General features: G+C 50.5%; 1 protein-coding gene across 4 annotated transcripts in view; it reads right to left on the reverse strand.

The window, feature by feature from the left end:
* Window positions 1-439: 439 nt before the first annotated feature.
* Window positions 440-20,681, reverse strand: part of LOC114697152 (non-compact myelin associated protein) — a 30,551-nt gene continuing 10,309 nt past the window's right edge. The window contains exons 2-6 of one of the 4 annotated variants that reach the window (XM_037203064.1): window positions 11,836-11,963; window positions 10,733-10,915; window positions 7,978-8,063; window positions 3,149-3,233; window positions 440-2,071 (exon numbers count right to left, since the gene is read on the reverse strand). In XM_037203064.1, the coding sequence (XP_037058959.1) occupies window positions 1,930-2,071; window positions 3,149-3,233; window positions 7,978-8,053 (303 nt within the window). In that variant the 5' untranslated portion in view covers window positions 8,054-8,063; window positions 10,733-10,915; window positions 11,836-11,963 and the 3' untranslated portion in view covers window positions 440-1,929. Of the gene's footprint in view, window positions 2,072-3,148; window positions 3,234-7,977; window positions 8,064-10,732; window positions 10,916-11,835; window positions 11,964-15,248; window positions 15,522-20,681 lie in introns of those variants that run through there. The other 3 variants (XM_037203065.1, XM_028875250.2, XM_037203066.1) reach the window with 3 other exon arrangements.

Genomic DNA, 20,681 nt, shown 5'->3' on the forward strand with positions numbered 1-20,681 from the left:
TCTGTGGATTCAAGGCCAGCCTGCTCTACATAATGAGTTCCAGGCCAGTCAGGGCTATGTAGAGAGACCCTGTCTCAAAAAAACTTTTGTGTGTGTTTGTGTGTGTTTGTGTGTGTTACGTGTGTGACATACGCTCCCCTGTAGGCATACTTGGACCAGAGCAGGACATCGAGTGGCCCACTCTATTGTTCCCAGTTTTACTCCTTTGCCACAGACGTCTCACTGATTCTGAAGCCAGGCTGGCGATGAGCAGGCCACAATGATTCCTCCATCTCTCCCTCTTCCCAGGGCTGGGGTTAGAGGTGTGTCTCACCACACCTCTGGGAGCTTTTTAGGTGAGTTCTGGGGCTTTGAACTCAGGTTGTACAGCAAGCACTCTTGGCCACTCAGCCATCTTCCTAGATCCCCCAGGAATCTTTTCTTTTCAAATTTGTTTGACTTATATTTAATTTGTTTATTGTGTTTGTGGTGCACCACAACACACATGTAGACACGAGAGGGTAGTTTACAGGAACCCGTTCTCTTCTCCGCCGTGTGGGTCCTGAAGATCGAACTTAGGTGGTCAGACTTGGTTACATGTACCCACTGAGTCATCACATGAGCCTTGGAATCACCTTTTCAAGGTCAATAAGAGAGTACAGCGTGGATGTCAATCTTAATTCCAAATGTTTGTCCCTGCTAGTGGACCGTCTTCCGGCCCAGAGCTTGGAGGTCAGCTGGCACAGAGGATCGGTTGTCTCTGTGTGCGTTCACTGTCTCTGCAAGGTGCAGGAAGGACACAGGAAATGCAGAGTTTAATGGGCCTCAAAAGGCTTGTCCAGGAGGCAAGGGGACTCTCAAGGGAGCTTAGCACCCAAATAAAAGGGAGCCAGAAAATGAGGAGCGGGGTTAGTCCACCTGGGGCAGAAGGAAGGGTCTCTTGAGCAGCTACCACACAACCCAGGCATGGGCATCGTAACAATGTCTCAGCCTAGAGCTAGCCTCTGCTCCTCACCCTAGAGCTAGCCTCTGCTCCCCACCCTAGAGCTAGCCTCTGCTCCTCACCCTAGAGCTAGCCTCTGCTCCTCACCCTAGAGCTAGCCTCTGCTCCTCACCCTAGAGCTAACCTCTGCCCCTCATCCTAGAGCTAGCCTCTGCCCCTCACCCTAGAGATAGCCTCTGCTCCTTGGGACATCTTCTCCTGACTATTAATAAAGTAGAATTTTTTGGAGAGCACTGTTTATTCTGTAATTTTTTTTTTTTTAGTTAAATATCTCCATGTGCAGCCAAAGCTGGCCTTGTAATCACAATGTTCCTGCCTCTACTGAGTGCTGAGATGACAAGCATGTGCCACCAAGTCCAGCCTCTTGTACCCTTTGTCCCTTAAGGGGGAAGAGCGATCTAACCAGCCATCATGAGCTGGCTAGTGGTCATCTAGTCCTGGAATAGGTTAGTCATTACCAAGTTGGTTTTGTGCTTAGTTAGTCCAAGTTAGTTTCCTTGCACCTGACATGGGATTGAGAATCTGTTCCGCCAAGTTGTGGATATGACGCTCAAGATGCTCCCAGTGGCAGACCCTGGGTGACATTATCATTAGCACTCCCTGACCCCTGACCAGAACACTCGGATGTCTGTCTGTCTATTTGTTTAGCTGTCTAGCTGTAGCATTTGTGGGGCAACAAACAGACTCACACCAGTATCCCCAGCAGGGTGCTTCTCATCAGGTGACAATGTCCTAAAGAATGTCCTTAGCTCTTTGGTACAGTGGCAGCAGGGATATGGACACAGCTGGGAGGCCAGAGCAGAACATAGTTAAGGATGGCTTCAAGCTGCAGGGGCTATATGAAAGGTGCCTCAGTTTACCCAACCAGAAAGAACTCAGTGAAGCTGCCAGAAGAGTGTTTCTGGGTCGTAAAAGCTCTGCAGAGGCAGGGATGGCGTGGAGCAGGGTCACCGAGTCTCCACTTGGTTGTCTGCAGGGTTGAAGGTCACAGTCGCAGGCTGCTGGCCACCGTTGCTGTTTGGGTCCAGGGCAGGAGGCACAGGTGGCTTCGGGCTCTTGGGCTCCAGCTCCCGCCTGGTCCTCATTCTCCTGTAAGAGACAACGAGGAATGGGCTCCTTGATGATGGCCCATCAGAAAGGCACATTGTTCAGTTACCACTGTTCCAATAGGGAAGGACCTTTGACACCAGCCTGGCTGACTTCGGAATGTTCTGTTTAACTTTGAACTGCTAAACTTCATTCTGCCCCTGACAATGAACAGAGTCAGAGCAGTGGCCACCTTCAAGGCTGAGTGGAGCCTCAAGGGTTACAGCATGATTATGCATGCTAAGTATTTTGCTAGGAATATTTAAGAACATCTTATGTAATTGAGAAGAGAAAAGACTTAAAGTATTTACAACCCCAGGACTTTTGAGACTGAATCAGGAACACCAAGAGTTTAAGGCTAGCCTGGGCTATATAGGAAGACTCTGTCTCAAACAATCTAGTAAAATGTACATCCTATCTTCATTTTATATACCATTAGATTCAATAGCTCACAATAATGACTTCCGATGTCTGCGATATCTCATCCATCGATAGATCCTAATTAATTTTTTTCCCTCATTTCCAGCTCAGGTATCAGTGGAAGCAGTGTGAGGTGAAGGGGTACCCACCCACATGTCAATCAAAGCTTCAGCAATGATGAACAGAATGACAGGAGACCTGGAATTCAATGCCACCTCCTTGTTTCCAAGAGGCTCACATGGTAACACTCCAGAGACTTTAAAAATAACACTGGATGCTACTATTGTTGCTGTTGTTTTTGAAACAGGGTTTTATATAGTCCAGGCTGGCCTTGAACTCATCATGTAGCTGAGGATAACTTTGTACTTCTGATCCTTCTGCCTTTACCTCTTGAGTGCCACCATACTTATTTAGGCAGTGCTGGGGATCAAACCCAGGCCTTCATGTACGCTAGGCAAGTGCTCTACCCACTGGACCACGTCCCCTGTTATTATTACATGTTATGGTGGGAAATTTTCCTTTGAAACCAGATGGGTTGGGTTTGAACCTCAGCTCTGACAAAGAGGGCAGAGCCACCCAGGACAGGTGAGCTAACACTCTGCACCAGGAATGGGGGAGGAGCGTGCAGGAAGGAAGCAGGCAGTTCGGGGCATCCTGTACCTGTTGTACATCTTCAGCAGGATCAGAACCAAGGCGACAATGATGATGACCACCACCACGATGGCAGCCACGATGGCTCCAGAACCTGCAGAGAGGCGGGAGCCGAGAGTGGGTGGCAGCACTTGGCAAACAAAGATGAGTTCCCGGAAACCACATGCGTCTGCGTGATGATCCCAGGGCTCCCACGGGCATCAGGGGCAGAGACAGGAGGATCCCCAGAGGCTTGCAGGCCCCTAGCCTGCTGGGTACTGATGCATGATGGGAGAAAACAACCAAGAGACTCTGTTGCAGGCCAGGTAGAAGGGCAGGACCGATGCTGAGGGTGTCTTCTGATGCCCACATATGTGTCATGGCACTCCCATGCCAACATGAACACACATGAGCAAACACACGCACGCACACTAAAGTGAATGAATTAAAATAAGAGAGAGCAGAGATGGTGAAGCCTTGAGCAGACATGCAGACTGGGAGGGACCCCAGTGGGCACTTGTCATGAATGATTTGGATATAAAGTGTCCCCCCAAATCTCACATACTAATGGTTTGGTCCCCAGTTGATGGGCTGCATTACTGATCATCGACTGTAACATGAGGACCTCAAACCGCTCAGTAGATTAAACCACTGGATTTGTAGTTTGATGGCATTATTGAGAGACGACAGAAACTGTGTGAGGGAGGGGCCTGGCAGAAGGAAGTAGGTCATTAGGGGTCTTTGACGGCCATCTTGCCATGTTCCCACTCTCTTTCTCTGCCTCCCAGCCCTCATGAGTGGGCAGCTCACCATGTCCTCTCTGCCTGACACTATCTCAGCTCAGGCCCACAGTGGTGGGGCCAAGCCACCAGGACTGAGACCTGAGCCCACGCAAACCTTTCCCCCCTTTAAGTTGCTTTGTTTTCAGATGTTCTGGAACAGCAATAAGGAACTGAGTCCCATGTAGCCCAGGAAGGCCTAGAACTCCCGAGTCTCCTCCTCTGTCTCTCAAGGGCTGGAACTGCTGGGGTGTGGCACACTACACCTGCCTGAGTCTTCTTATCAGCCCAGGCACAGCTCTCAACTTCTGTGGAACGGATCAGCAAGACTCCTTCCCCCGCTTTTGATAACATGCAATTGATGTGATTTGGGGATAATTTTTAAAATATAAAATTAAGCAAACCATGAGAAAGGACGAGTCACTGGTTGTCTGCACCTAGGCATTCATCTGTGCAGCCACGTATGTGCATATTAAAGCCTGTTCAGGCTGGGCGGTGGTGGCGCATGCCTTTAATCCCAGCACTTGAGAGGCCGAGCCAGGCCCATCTCTGTGAGTTCAAGGCCAGCCTGGTCTACAGAGCAAGTTCCAGGACAGGCTCCAAAAGCTACACAGAGAAACTCCGTCTTGAAAAACCAAAACCAAAACCAAAACAAAACAAAGCCTGTTCAGATTTTAGGAATAGAGGCTGGAGAGAGAGAAGGCCCAACAGTTAACAGCACTGGCTGCTCTTGCACATAACCCAAGGTCAGTTCCCCACACAATGACTTACAAACTCCAGTACCTGGAGGACCTGATGCCCTCTTCTGGCATTCTTGGGCACTGCACACTCATGGTACACACACACACACACACACACACACACATACACACACACACACACACACACACAGGCAAAATACTCACATACATAAAACAAGAACAAACAAATCTTTAAAAACATCAGTTCTACATCTGAAACAGCTATCCTAAGGAAATATTCCTACATATGGAAACACAGGCAATTGTTAAAAAGACACCTATGTATCCAGCTGTGGTGGTGCATACCTGGAATTGCATCACTCAAGGTAGAGGCAAAAGGATCAGGAGTTCAAGGTCATCTTCAACTACATAGAAAGTTGAAGGCCAGTCTAAACTACATCTCCCCTGTCTCAAAAGCGGATTGAACAAAATAAGAGTGCTGGAGAGATGGCTGAGCCAGCTAAGAGTGCACACTCTTCCTGCAAAGGACCCAGTTTTGGTTCTCAGCGCCCACATCACATGGCTCACAACCTGTAACTCCAGTTCCAGAGGATCTGGTACACAAACATGCATACTCTCTACACACATCAATCTTTAAAAAACAAAACCAGCCAGATTGCATATGTTATCTTACGGTATTATCACGATTATCTCTCCATGCTTTTACCTATTCTCATGGTTTTGATGGTTGAACATTACTCGTGTTTGGCTACACCATGATTTGTTCACCAAGTCCCTGGTGAGATTGTTTATGTTTTCAATCTTTTGCTCTTATAAACAAAGCTAGTATGCAAGTCCTTGTAGCTCACTATGTCAGAGTCTAATTTCAATACACTGTCAATGGCAAATTCTAACTTCAGGACTGAGAGCAACATCAGAGTTTTGAAAACCTCAAGAACCATAAATATGGCCATGCTTGATGCCAACTTATCACTTCAGAGGGAATAATCAATCCCCAATGCTGGAAGACTGTTTGAATGAGAATGTCTGTTTACAGGATTATTGACACACTCAGTGATTTAATAAGGCATGGTAGACTAGTCCATAAAATACTATGAAATGCTTTCAGTGATGCTTTTGAAAGTGTAGATGACATAGGAAGACTTAAGACCATCTCAGGTCTGGAGACTAGAATAAGACACTGTGCGACACTAGCATACATGTGTGGAAACCCAAGGTTCAGCTAAAGAAGCCAGATGGGACCAGGGAGATGGTTCAGTCGTTAAAAGCACGGGCTGCTCTGGCAGAGGACCCAGGTTCCATTCCCAGCATTCCTAGCATTTGTAACTCCAGTCCTTGGGTTTCTAACACCCTCTTCTGGCCTCCATGGGAACTACACACACAGTGCACTTACCCACATGCAGGCAAACACTGATACATGTATAAAAAAAATCAGATAAAAAAGAATACACATGGCTGGTTCTCTTTCCATTCACACAAAATTCAAAACCATATAGAACTAATCAGTATGTCAGTATTTGGTGGGCTCTTAGGGTACATGACCATGGGGTCATTGGTATTCTCTGTTTCCTGTTTCCTGAGTGCTGGGGACACACGTGTGCATTTTGTGAAAAGTTACCCAATGTTACACTTACAATTTGTGCACTTTTTAATGCCTTTACAAAGATTTGCTAATATAAAGAATAAATGGCCCAGGCCTGTATCCCCAGCTACTTTGGAGGCTGCATCAGGAGGATTGCAAGTTCCATCCTAGCCCGGGCTACCTATGGAGACCTTGTCTCAAACACAGAATCATTCCCATCTGGCTTTCGGTCATTCCCCTCCTGTGGCTCCCTTCAGGACCATTTGAGACATATTGAGCTGCTTCTAAATGAACACCTATCCTAGCAAGGATCAGAACAAAGGGGCATGTGTGGGCAAGGGGAACTGGTGACCCTATCCTGAAACCACCGCCTCTGGGTCTCTATGGAAGGGATGCATCCTGCCTTCCATCTAGTCATCTGCAGGCTCCAAACCTCAAGTTGCCCCCCCCCCCCAGTGTAGAAACTGTACCTACTCCTGGGGACACCTGAACCATATGTAGAGTGGACAAGACATTGGCTGAAACCTCTGTAAGGGACCCACACTCCTTACACAACTATTGTGTCTGCTTTTCACATTTTACAGGATATGCCGGGTAGTCTGTGTCAACCTGACACAGACAGATTGGCCTGTGGACCTGGGTCTGCAGGGCATTTTCTCAGTTCCTGACTGATGCGGGAGGTCCTGGGTTGTATCAGAATCCAGGCTGAGAAAGCCATGGGAGCAAGTCAGTACGCAGTACGCCTCCACTGTTTCTGCCTCAGTTCCTGCCTCCAGGTTCCTGCCGCAGATTTCCCTGACGATGGGCTGTGAGCTGTGAGCTAAAATAAACCCTTTCCTCACCAAGTTGCTTTAGTGACATACATACAGCAGTGGAAAGGCAATCTAGTGTACAGCCTCAGGCAGCCCAAGCTGCCCTCAAGCATTGTTATTAGCGGAGGATAACCTTGAACTCCCAATCTTCCTGTTTCCACTGCAACAGTGATGGGGTCATGTATATGCGACACCACACCCAGTTCATCCAGTGCTGGGAATCGAACCCAGGGCCTCATGCCTGCTAGGTAAGCCCTCTGCCAACTGAGCTACATACTGGGTCTGATTTTCTGAAGAGCTGTCACCCACTTTTCTCATCCTGGGAACCCCTGGTTCTGGGTAAACACTTCCCAGGACTGACCTGTTCCCACCTTCATTCATTTGCTCTGTGAGTTCGAGGCCAGCCTGGTCTACAGAGTGAGTTCCAAAACAGCCAGGACTGTTATATGGAGAAACCCTGTCTCAGAAAACAAACAAACAAACGAAGTCGTACATGACAGATGCTCTTTAATGCTTTTGTTATGGTAGCCAAAGCAGGATCTCACTCTGTAGCCCAGGCTGGACTTTGAACTCACAGAGATTCTCTGCCTCTCCCTGGTGCTGGAATTAAAGGTGTGCTCCACCACACGTAGTAAGTAGTTACTTTTCAAGGGTACCTATTTCAATATCATGAAAGAGATTCACACTTCCATCACGCCCTAGACTCCAAGATTTGCTAGAGAGGAGTCAGGAGAAGGAGCAGAGATCCGAGGTCACAATCCTTGTCACAGTGCTTGTCGGGTACTCAATGCACATCTACAGGAGCCAGGACTTCCGGGACTCGTTTGAGTCTTCACAACACCTCCTGTGGGATCCCCATTGATATCTTACAGGCAAGGAAACTGAGGCCCAGGGCAAAGAAATCATGCCTGAGGTTGGCAAGTGGTGGGACCAGGAAGCTGACCCTGAAGCTGGCCCTGGCAACCTTCCCCCAAGTCCACCTTACTCTTATACAGGAAGTCTTCTCCTCTGGTCATGTTCAGCGAGAAGACAGCGTCCCCCAAAGTGGTGGCTGTGGTCATCTTGATCCCGCTGAGAACAAAGAAGAAATTTTGCTTTAAAACCAGGGTTAGTCTCACCACGTCTATGATGCCTCTTTTGCTCTTTGCCTGGATGATTCTAGAATCCTCAAGCACGCAGTTTCTTTTGGCAGCAAGTAAAAATAAGGCCCATTCCTAGAAACTGTGTGTGTGTAAAAACAGTACCCCAGAATTGTAAGGAACTAACTTACTTCCCTCCTCCTCCCTCCCTCCCTCCCTCCCTCCTTCCCTCCCTTCCGACAGGGTCTCATATAGCCCAGGCAGACCCCTAACTCCATATATAGCTGAGGATGACCTTGAACTCCATCTCCCTAGTGCCTGGATCATAGGTTTGTTCCACCATACTCAGCAAAGAACTTAGAATGTGGTTTTCCTCCTTGAATTATTTTATTTATTTATTTATTTATTTATTTATTTATTTATTTATTTGGTTTTTCAAGACAGGGTTTCTCTGTGTAGTTTTGGTTCCTGTCCTGGATCTTGCTCTGTAGACCAGGCTGGCCCCCGAACTCACAGAGATCCACCTGGCTCTGCCTCCCGAGTGCTGAGATTAAAGGCGTGCACCACCATGGTCCAGCTAAATTATTTTTATTTTTATTTATTTAGATTTATTTTATTTTGTGGATATGAGTACCTTTGCCTCATGTATGTATGGACATCACATGCGTGCCTGGTGCAGATGGCAGTCAGAAGAGGGTGTCAGACCTCCCGGAACTGGCATTACAGATGGCTGTGAGCCACCACGTGGGTGCTGGGAACAGAACCACGTTTTCTTGAAGAACAGCCGGGGCTCTTAACCACTGGGCCATCCCTCCAGACCCAGAACTTGTTTTCTCAAAGCAGTTTTGTACTGATACCAGTACAAACTCTGCTGGGCTGCTAAGACATGAACCTGCCATCTTCCCACATAGCTCTGTGCTGGCTGTCTCAGGCATCAGCATCCTACTCTCTACTGTAAGCCTCCCCAAGGACCCCCGGCTCCACTCTCCCAGCTCTAATGGAAACATGGGTGAGTGTCTGCCTGAGACAAGAGGGAGGCCATCTGTCCTCAGCTGGAGGCTCTGTCAGCTCTGGCCATAAGAAGGCTCCCGGTGGCCGGCCATGTTCATCTATAGGACAGGCTCTGCCTTCACATTCTCTGCCCCACTGCAGGTTCAGGGTTCCACCTGTCGCCCTGGTTCTTGCGATCTTCAGGGCATCCTATGGCTCAGTGCCCACTCCTTGAAACCTACAGGGCTCTGCCTAACCTCGCTTGTATAATCAGTCTTCCGCCCTGGGCTTCTGGTCACCTGATTCCCTTAGACAGGCTGAGGTGAGCCACATGCTCCCCAGCCTCAAGCCAGACACCCTTCCCAGATGACTCCCACCCAGACTGAGTTAAGGAGGTTGTTTTCTTCCTCCTCACTGCCACCATTAGCCAGAAGCAGGGCTAGTGTCTGTGGCTTGGCTTTGCATGCTCCCTGGCAGCCCTTGAAGATACAGCCATGTCTGGTTCTTTTTCAGATCTGTCCCCCAGACAAACCACCATCTCCCCCTTGCCAGCGGGAGGGCTGTGGTAAGGGACAGAATTCCTCTCAGTTTCGCTTGTCTATGAAATAAAGGGGCTCGTCCTAAGGAAGCTGAGGGTTAGAGGTGTAAATAGTACTTTATGTTTTTTGAGATGGTGTCTCATGTATTCCAGGTTGACCTCGAACTCACAATGTAGCTAAGGATGAGCATGATCTAACTCTCCTGCCTGCATGTCTCCAGTGCTGGATTATAGGTGTGTGCCCTCACACCTGGTTTATGTGGCGCTGAGGATTGAACACAGGGCTTCATGCTTGCTAGGGAAGCACTCTGCCGACTGGGTGATATCTCATGTCTAAAAAGGGCTATTCAGAGTTCAGTGACTGTAATCATAGTGCCAGAGAGATGCCTGCAGGAGGACCAGGATTTCAAGGCCAGCCTCGGCTACAAAAGGAGTTGAAGCTAGCCCAGGATAAGTGAGATACTATGTTATATATATATATATAATATGTATATATATATTATATATATAAATTATATATATATAAAAAGCCAAGGATGAGAACTTGGGATGGAGGACTCCCTGTCTCCTTGCTTTGTTCTTGAGGAAAGACCCTTGCCTTTCCCATCACAGCAAGGCAGAGGTACTCAGATGCATTTGCCTAAGCCTGTTTCTAGCCCCACCGCTTCCAATTCGGGACGCCACAGAAAACAGGGTTTCCCTTTCCATGGCTTCCAACCAGGACCCCGAGGCTCAGGGCTGTGGAGCTCACTCTCCTGTTCCTTTAGCCCAAAAGCTGTAGAGCAGCGCATGAACCTGACCTTGCCAACTGCAAAGCCTGAATTCTTCCTGCCTTCCCACCTGCCCTCAGATGCACCTGGTGGGGGCTGCAGCCAGTCACCGCAGTAATACACAGATGCACACACACACACACACACACACATCCCCTCATACCCTTATACCGGCTCACACCCACTCCGCATATTCCCATATACACACATACATACGCACTATGCACACATAAACACATACACACACATATACACATACCCTCATACCTATTCACAGTCAGTCACAGATTCAAACATACACACACATATACACACACATACACATGTGCACATACACACACACACACACACACACACACTGACCAGTGAGCAGCCTCCCAAGGACACAGGACACAGGCTCCTCCTCAGGTCCGTCTGGGTTCACCTCCTGGGTGCTGGGTTCCAGGTGCCAGCGGGTCAGCTACTTCTCTTTCAAGAACAGTGTGCAACCCGAGAGCCGATCTCGCCTCACCCGGGCAGCGAGGGCTCTCAATGGCATCTCTGTTCCTGCCACATTACAGAAGGTGGGAGGAAGGCGGTGAACACTGACGGCCAAGGAGGTGGATGTTTTCATGTGTGGGGGCCCCAGCAGCTGCAGTTAACCAAGTCAGGCCCAAGACGGGGGGTGGGGTGGGGGGAGGACGGACACGGGGACAGGGACGGAGGACGGAGGACGGGGAATGGGACACTGAGCCCTGTGCGTGCCTGTGGCTGTGGGATGTCGGGACACTCTGGGGAAGGCAAGGCTGTTTCTCAGAGAGTGAGACCGATTCACAGCTGCAGTGTGAGCATGGCCTGCTTCACAGGCGAGACCCCATTCCATCCTCATCTTCCTTTTGGAAAGGAATACGTGGCCACTGTGCCCACTGAACCGATAGGGCACCAGGAGCCCAGAGCAGACAGGAGCCCCACCTAACGTAGGCGCTAACCAAAGCTACACTAGGCTGTGGGTGGGGGTCTGGGACGGCACAGCCCCATCTCCATGAACTCGCCTGACACTGCTTCCCAGAGAACACACACAGAAGAGATGGCCGGCAGCAGTGTTGGGCGAAGGAAGGTTCCGCCCGCCCACAGAGCAGAGAATTGCCCTGACCTTTGACCCCGCCCCTTACTGGCCACACTGGGGACCTCTGCCTCAGCCCAGCTTTAGGCACACTCACAGACTCCACTGTTGCCCCCTCCCTTCGTTAACAAACCGCCCTGTGTGGGAGCTGTGCTGGGAAGTGTCGGAGGGTCAGGACTGTTTGCTCATCCCTCTCCCCAGGGTGGGACAGCTGTTATCAGGAAGAATGCTGCCCCCCCCCCAACTCCTCAAGACAACATCTCCCCTCTTTCTCTGGGCTTCCAAGCCCCTCCCTGGATAAGACAAGAAAAACAAATTCCCAGCAGAAAAAAGCCACAAATGAGCAACTGCAGCCCAGAGTTACCGTAACCCATGAAAGCCGTCCATCTATCACAGGGTTGGGACGTAGCCCCGCCGGGAATGTTCTCGCCTAACGTGTATGAAGCAGCGCCGGGTTCAGTCCCCCCAACACTGCATAAACTGTGTGCACACCTGGAAGATGGAGCAAGAGGATCCGAAATTAAAGATCATCGTTGGCTACACATCAAGTTTGAGAACGGCCTTGGCTACATGAGAACCCTCTCAAAAAAAATTTTTTTTTAATTTAAAAATGAAATAGGGGTTGGCAAGATGGCTCAGCAGGTAAAGGCACTTGCTGCCAAGCCTGATGATCTGAGTTCAGTCCCTGGGGCCCCCATGATAGATGGAGAGAGGCAGCTTCTAGAAGTTGTCCCCTAACCTCTACACATGCACCATCAATGCACACACACAAAGTAAATGATTCATTAAAAAACTAAATAAGATTAAAGAAAGCCCTGACGTTCCAAAACATTGGGGCTGATGCAAACTGCAGACAACTGGCCTTCATGTCGGCACAGTGCGGGTTTCACCCACTGGCACTGTTCCCTTCTGTCTTTCCACGTAACAACCCTGTCAGGTTTAAGAGCTCAGCTCTGTGTGAAAGATTCAACTGCTAGGTCAGTGGACAGCAGTGTGGTAATTCTACTTCTGTCCAGCAGGTGGCGATACAGCGAGCTGTAGGTTAGACTGTAGAACTAAGGATTTTCTGTCTAAGGATTTTCTGCCCTGGAAAATAGCAATTCTATGGTCTTCGACCGTTTTCTTCTCTGGGTTAAATATCTTCCATTTCAACAATCCTTAAGGTGGGAGGGAACAGGCAATGTTTACAATGTGCTGGTATTGAAGGTACGTTCCCTCACACTCGGCTCAGAACGGCATTTTTTAGTCTCAGATGGGTACCTGAATTCTGTCATTATTCCCTGGACCTCCTCACCCAGGGTCTTTCACCCGTTGCTTTTTGGACTGTTACAACAGAGCTTTTCTGTAGCCTTGTTGTAGATGGGAAAATGTAGCTGGGTGTGGTAGCACACCCCCCAGAATCCCAGCACTCGGGAGGACCAGGAGTTCGAGGCCAGCCTAGGGTGCAGAAGCGGGGGCTGGGGTGTAGCTCAATTGGCAGGGTGCTTCCTTGGCATGCCCAAAGCCCTGGGTCGGACACCCCACACTGCAAAGCTGGTTACAGGCACACCTGTAACCCCAGCGCTCTGGGAGGCAGAAATAGAGGCAGGGGATCATCAGGAGACAGGTCGCATGCCCGGGGTGAGATGTCTGCCTGAGGGGAAGGAAGAGGATTCCACTCTCTCTGGACTGGAAGTTGACTGGCCTGCTGGAGTTTGGTGGCTGTGCTACACTGGAAACCGAGCTCCCCTCAAAGGCCAACGGAGCAGAATCCCCTGCTACATCAACAGCCCCCCAATGCCTCCTCATCCTCACACCCTCCGTGAGAACTCCAGGAGGCAGCTGCTAGTCTGAATACTGTGGAGCCCGCTGCCCGCTCCTTTACAAACGGGGAAACTGAGGACCGAGAGAGCCTCAGGGCGCTCTCTGAGGAGCAGCTCCTGGCTGTGTCTTTCTGACAGTGCAGAGCAGGTCGGGAGAACAACACAGCACCAAATAAGCAGCTGGTGACCCACAGGTGTCCCCCCCACCTCAGTTTCTCTTTAGTGCCCCGGTGCCACGACGGTACTGTTCCCTGCTCCTAAAGCACCCAGGGTTCGGAGTCACTTCCAGTCACTCACTGAAAGCAAGATGCAGGCGGGATGACTCAGCAGTAAGAGCCTGAGAGCCCAAGTTCGAATCCCGGGGACTCATAGTGGAAAGAGAGAACCGACTCCCAGAGTCTTCCTCTCTGTCAGTCAGTCGGTTGGTCTCTCTCTCTCTGTCTCATTCTCTCTCTCTCTCTCTCACATGCACACACACATGCACATATGGTGGCACACATGTGCCCACACATACATTATAAATAATAATAATAATAATAATAATAATAATAATAATAATAATGCCCCCCATAGGCACTTATGTGTTGGTGTGCATGGAAGACAGAGCTTAACCTTGGGTCTCATTCCTCAAGTGCCATCCACTTATTTTATGAGACAGGGTTACTTGTTGGCCTGAAGTTCACACGTAGGCTAGAGTGGCTGGCCAGTGAGCCCTAGGGGCCCTCTTGTCTCTGCCTGGCTGGCTATGGGGTTATAATCATGCCCTATCATGCTCCCCGCTTTTTATGTGGGTGTGGGGGGAGGGGTCAAACTCAGGCCCTCATGCTTGTGTGGCAAGCACTGTACTGACTGAGCCATCTCTCTGGCCCCCCTTGATGGTTTTTAGATTTATTTATTGTATTTTATGTGTGTGAGACTTTTGGTTGTATGCTGATGCACCACGTGCTAGCTGGTGCCCACAGAGGTCAGAAGCGGGCATCAGATCTTCTGGAGTTGGAGATGTGGATGATTGGGAGCCACCATGTGGGTGCTGTAACCAAACCCGGGTCCTCTGAAAGAGCAGCCAGTGCTCTTAACCACTGAGCCACCTCTCCAGCCTGTTTTTGTTTGGTTTAAGAAGCATGGCTTAGCCGGGCGGTGGTGGCGCACGCCTTTAATCCCAGCACTCGGGAGGCAGAGGCAGGCAGATCTCTGTGAGTTCGAGGCCAGCCTGGGCTACCAAGTGAGTTCCAGGAAAGGCGCAAAGCTACACAGAGAAACCCTGTCTCGAAAAACCAAAAAAAAAAAAAGAAGCATGACTTGCTGGGAGGGGTAGAGCACTATAATAACCCAGTTACTCTAGAGACTGAAGAAGGGTTGCTACAAGTTTGAGTCCACCCTGGTCTTAATGTGTAACCCAGGCTGGCTCTAAATTCCACCCCCTACCTCGGCTTCTCCAGCGCAGGGGTTTCAGACCTATGCACTGGGTACGGTGTGATCTGGATTTGGGTTTCTGCCTCTCCTGTCTTTCCTGAGGACACGGCAGGCTCTATGTGCTTGCTGTGGATGTGGACGGCTTATGTCGAGAAAAGATCTCTGGACCAGTGGTGACTCCTTTGTGATTGAATGTCCCTTTCACAGGGTCATATATCAGCTAGCCTGCATATCAGATATTTACCTGATGATTCATAACAGCAAAATTATAGTTATGAAGTAGCAACTATAATAATTTCATGGTTGGGGGTCACCACAGCATGAGGAACTGTATTAAAGGGTCGCAGTGTTAGGAAGGTTGAGAACCACTACTTTGGAGCATCGTGTGGAAGGAGGGAGAGCCAGGGACCCAGTGCTCTATTATCTAGGCAGGCCACTCTTTCTGGGAGCCCACTTGTCCTGATCTATGGTCTCACGGCTGCGCCTGTTCATGGGGCCATGGTGGAGACCCCGGTAGTTGGATGGTTGGCCTGGGAGGAGAAGTCCTGGATTAAAACCTTACCTTTGTTGCCCACTTGCTGTGGGACTGTGCCAAAGTCACTTGCTCTGTCTAGAATGCAGTTTTCTCTCCAGGGGAACGGCCAGCCGGGGCCCAGTGACCTTCTTCCTCTCAGCCTTCTACCTTAAGACTTCAGGCTTCCTGAGTGGTTCAGGACGTGGCCCCTCACCCTCCTCAAGCTGGCCGGCCTCCCACACCCTCCATTCCAGAAAGAGCACACCCCCTGTTTCCTGCCCGAGTCAGGACCTGGCAGGTCTGGGCTGCAGAGAGGACAAGAGAGAGGCCAATCCCAGCCTCTGAAGCTGCCCGCGGTGAGCGCTGGATGGCTGCCAGTCGTCGCAACAGGCCTCAAGATACAGAGGGGCATTTGTCCGGGGACACACAGCCTCGTGTAAACCCGCGCTCTGGCTTTGGCAAGGCACCTCCTTCCCTCCACACCCTCTCCGGCTGCGGTAGCAGCTCCTGCTTGGCTGTGAGGTGGGAGAGGAATGCTGGGCAGAACCCTCTGTACGGCGGGAGCCGGGCAAGCGAAGGGGTGGGAAGAAAGGAGGGGCATGATTTGTGTAGGGTGTAGCAGTGAGGGTCACCGCGGGGGAGAGGCGGGGAACAGCGGAAGACAGGCAGTGCCCTGCATGGCCAGCGTTGGTCAAGAAGGCGAAGGACTGGTTCTAGACTTCCCCTCTGGCTAGATAAGAGACTAAGGGCGCAGAATCCCCTTCTCTTCCAGACTCAGTTTCCTTGGCTGTAAAATGGGGTGATTGTCCTAACCTTGGCCTGAGAGGACCCCATTAAATAAAGTGATTTGTGAACACCCGGGGGAGGGGTATAGTAAAGATGACCAAGTTTGGACCCAGACAGAATTAGATATAAATGCTGCCTGTAGGGGATGCAATTCAGCTGGTAGAGTGTTTGCCCAGCATGTACAAGGCTATGGATGTGATCCCCAGGCCAGCATAAACTGGGCATGATGGTGCACACCTGTAATCCCAACAGGAGGTGGAAGTATAAGGGGCAGGTGTTGTGGAATGTTTTAAGATGTGTTACATCTGTTTATGCTGTGGAACATTTGTTTAATGATGCAAAGATGTGTTGCATTCTTTTATGTTGCATTTGTTTAACTCTGTGAAGCTGTGTTACTGTGCCTGTCTAAAACACCTGATGGTCTAATAAAGAGCTGAACGGCCAATAGTGAGACAGGAGAAAGGATAGGCAGGGCTGGCATGTAGAGAGAATAAATAGGAGAGATCTGGGAGGAGAGGAAGAAAGAGCAAGAGAACAAGAAGAGGAGGACGCTAGGATCCAGCCACAAAGCCAGCCACGGAGTAAGAGTGAAAGTAAGATATACAGAAGTAAGAGAAGGTAAAAGCCCAGAGGCAAAAGGTAGATGGGATAATTTAAGTTAAGGAAAGCTAGCTAGAAACAAGCCAAGCTAAGGCCGGGCATGCGTAAGAAAGCCTCCATGTGATTTATTTGGGAGCTGGGGGGCAGCCCCACAGAGAGCCAAAAGAGTAAAAAACAACCAACTAACTACACTTTGGTGTTCAAATGTGGGGCTAGAGTAAACAAACAAACAAACAAGCAAACAAACAAAAAAACCAAACCCAGCAACAGGCGGGAGTTAAAGACTGTCTCAGCTACAGAGCAGGCTTGCGGTCAGCCCGGCTACATGAGACCCCATCTCAACAAACAGAGTGCTAGTTCCTTGTCTTGTTGCTGTGACACAATTCTTGACAAAGCCAACTTAAGGAAGGGGATGGTGGGGGAGGCGGGACGGTGGCTGCTGGTACTCAGATGGCATCCCCATTGTTATCCCAGGGCACCCGGTGGTGCCGCTGGTTGTACTTAGGATGGGGGTCTCACTTTAATTATCCCAGTCTAGGAATGTCCTCACAGACAGGCCAAGAGACTTGTTTCTTGAGTGACTCGGTGTCCTGTCAAGATGACTCTCTGTAGTGCCCATCACACCTCCAAGGACTTTTTATTTACTAATATGGGGGGGGGAGGCACATTTTCTTCCACTTTAAAAAAGTATCCCCCCCCCCCAATTTTATTTTTTTCCTTTTTGAGACAAAGTCTCACTTTGTAGCCCTGGTGGGCCTGAAATTCACAATGCCCCTCCCCTAGCCTCCTAAGTGTTGGGGTTCCAGGTCTGACTCCTCACACTTACCCCTCCCCACCCCTGACTTTAAAATAAGCTATGATCTCACTGGAGGACCTTCAGAATATTGTGGGCCTCCCGATTGTGTCACATGGCCTTCACATGGGTTCAGGGTTCTCTAGGTGCCAGTCTGTCTGGGCATCCTCTCCCAGGTCTGCTGGGCCCCATGTCTTCACCTCTGAGGCTCCTCCACAGAGCTCAGGGTCCTGGGACTGGAGGCCTTGCTCTCTGCAGAGCTGAGCTCAGGGCCCTGGTTGGTGACAAATGTCCTCCCTTCTGTGTGGTACCCATTTTGTTTGTTCCCGAGGCTGCATACATTCTGTTTTTAGAGGCTGATGGGGTCCCAGGAATCTCAGGCATGGAGGAGACATCCTAGGTGGCGGGTGTGTGTGTGTGTGTGTGTGTGTGTGTGTGTGTGTGTGTGTGTGTGAGCACTCACAGCTTTAACTGCTCCTCCCAGCTCCTTGATGCCTGTGCTGGAGGTCTCACACTCACGTGGGTCTGGAGGTCTCACACTCACATGGGTCTGGAGGTCTCACACTCACGTGGGTCTGGAGGTCTCACACTCACGTGGGTCTGGAGGTCTCACACTCACGTGGGTCTGGAGGTCTCACACTCACATGGGTCTGGAGGTCTCACACTCACGTGGGTCTGGAGGTCTCACACTCACGTGGGTCTGGAGGTCTCACACTCACGTGGGTCTGGAGGTCTCACACTCACGTGGGTCTGGAGGTCTCACACTCACGTGGGTCTGGAGGTCTCACACTCACGTGGGTCTGGAGGTCTCACACTCACGTGGTCTGGAGGTCTCACACTCACGTGGGTCTGGAGGTCTCACACTCACGTGGGTCTGGAGGTCTCACACTCACGTGGGTCTGGAGGTCTCACACTCACGTGGGTCTGGAGGTCTCACACTCACGTGGGTCTGGAGGTCTCACACTCACGTGGGTCTGGAGGTCTCACACTCACGTGGGTCTGGAGGTCTCACACTCACGTGGGTCTGGAGGTCTCACACTCACATGGGTCTGAAGCCCCATCATTACCCCTTTCCACTTTTCACCAAGAAAACTTAGGTCCAACAAGGCTTAGTAACTCATCCTGTTCATGGGTATCAGAGCAGGATCCAGTCCTCACCCCGTACTTCCCAACAACCCCACCGTCTCCCTCAGCATGCCGAGGGAGTGTGGAAAATAGTCTGAGGTGTGCAGGACACTGGGCAAGTGTACTGGGCACAGGAGAGGCTGGGAAGATGCCCTGGCTGTGCCAGGGTGCTGAGCGGAAGACGTGCCCTGTCACAGCACGTCTCTGGGAACTGTGTGTCCCTGATTGGCCCCAAGTGTGGGGGAACCTTGGCCAGGAGGTGCTCACAGGCTAAACAGGCTAATGGGGACTTCGTTCCTCATCATGAGGCCCAGAGTCACATCTGTTTACCGCACACCACAGAGCTGCAGAGCCGGGGAATGGGCTCTGTCCGCTGGGGACCTTGAAGTGGATTCGAGGGAGCAGCTCAGTCACAGAGGATGAAGGGGCAGGAAGCAGGAGGTCCTGGGTCCAAAGTTTACCTTAGGGGCTTACCTCCTCCTCTAGATCACACCCAGCTCTTCTGCTGACCCAGTAGACATCATTTTGTTAGGCAGAGAGAGGAAGAGATGCCTGGCGGGGCTCAACTGTGGGAATGCAGACTGGATTGGGGAGGGCTAGACACTCAGGAAGGGGAAGGAGGTAGCCTGGGCTAATTCTGGACAGTACAAAAGGAGAGGTAACTGAGCACCAGTATTTGTCACTTGGTGCTTCCTGGCTGTGGATGTAATGTGACCAGCCTCCTCAGAGTCCTGCCACCATGACCTCCACACAGTGAGGGACTGCACTCTTGAACTGGGAGCCAAAATAAGCCCTTTCCCCTGAAGCTGCCCTTTTTTTTTTTTTTTTTTGAGACAGGGTTTCTCTGTGTATTCTTGGCTGTCCTGGATCTCACTCTGTAGACCAGGCTGGCCTCAAACTCACAGAGATCCACCTGCCTCTGCTGCCCAAGAGCTGGGATTAAAGGCGTGCGCCACCACCGCCCAGCTAAAGCTGCTTTTTTTTTTTTTTTTTTTTTTTTTTTTTTTTTTTTTTTTTTTTTTTTTGGTTTTTCGAGACAGGGTTTCTCTGTGTAGCTTTGCGCCTTTCCTGGAACTCACTTGGTAGCCCAGGCTGGCCTCGAACTCACAGAGATCCGCCTGCCTCTGCCTCCCAAGTGCTGGGATTAAAGGCGTGAGCCACCACCGCCCGGCTAAAGCTGCTTTTTTATCAGGGTGTTTTTATCATAGCAACAGGGCAGTAGCTGAGACAACGTAGGCTTGTTGTGTGAACAGAATGAAATACACACAAAAAGTCCCCAGCTGGCAGAAACTTCAGTGAATAGACTCCCCCGACCCCAACCTGTTGGAACGTCCCCACACACTCCCAGCTTGCATTCCAATCAAGACAAAAATCATAGCTAGGATTGTTGCTCAGTCAGTCAAGCGCTTGCCTCAAAAGCTCGAGGACCCAGGAAAAAGGCTGGGCGTGGCAGGGCATGTATGTCATTTCAGAGATGGGAAATGGGGTAGTGGAGATAGGTGGATCCCTGGAAACACCTAGGCCAGCTAGGCTTTGGTGTTTGCCTATGTGGTGAAGTCTCAGGCCAATTAGAGATTTCGCCTCAAACAAAAGGTAGAAGGTGCCCGAGGACCAACTCCCATGGTTGGTTGTGCTCTGACCTCCATATTTGTGCACCGTGTGCACCCCCCCACCCCCAACACACACACACACACACACACACACACACACACACACACACACACACACAAAACTAAGAGAGTAAACCAGCCTGGGCTCTAAGGGAAGAAGAAGGGGGGGGGACGTCAAGCTATCCAGATTCCAAATACATAAAGAGATAATTTAATTTCCCTTCCCTCCTGCTGTCAACTCGGAGTTACGCAACTGAACTTCCCCAGGTCTCCTCTCCCTGCCCCGAGGCCCAGGTTCTGAGCAAACAGGCCCAGCCCCAGGGAGGACAGACTTGTAGGCAGCAGGTGAGGCCCGAATTCTGGGTGGTTCAGCCTGCTTGGAAGGACACAGAGCTGTCCCTAGTAGGGCTTAGGTAGCTGACAGGTTCCACAGCAGCATGAACAGGAGGAGATTGCAGCTGGCCTGAGAGTCACAGCCCTGAGGACACATGAGGCCCGACACCTCTCCTGCTCCCCCCTTTCCTGCCCCCCCTCTCCTGCCCTCCTCTCTTGCTCCCCGTCTCCTTC

The sequence above is a fragment of the Peromyscus leucopus genome, chromosome 2, assembly GCF_004664715.2.
Source record: "Peromyscus leucopus breed LL Stock chromosome 2, UCI_PerLeu_2.1, whole genome shotgun sequence".
Taxonomy (NCBI): Eukaryota; Metazoa; Chordata; class Mammalia; order Rodentia; family Cricetidae; genus Peromyscus; species Peromyscus leucopus.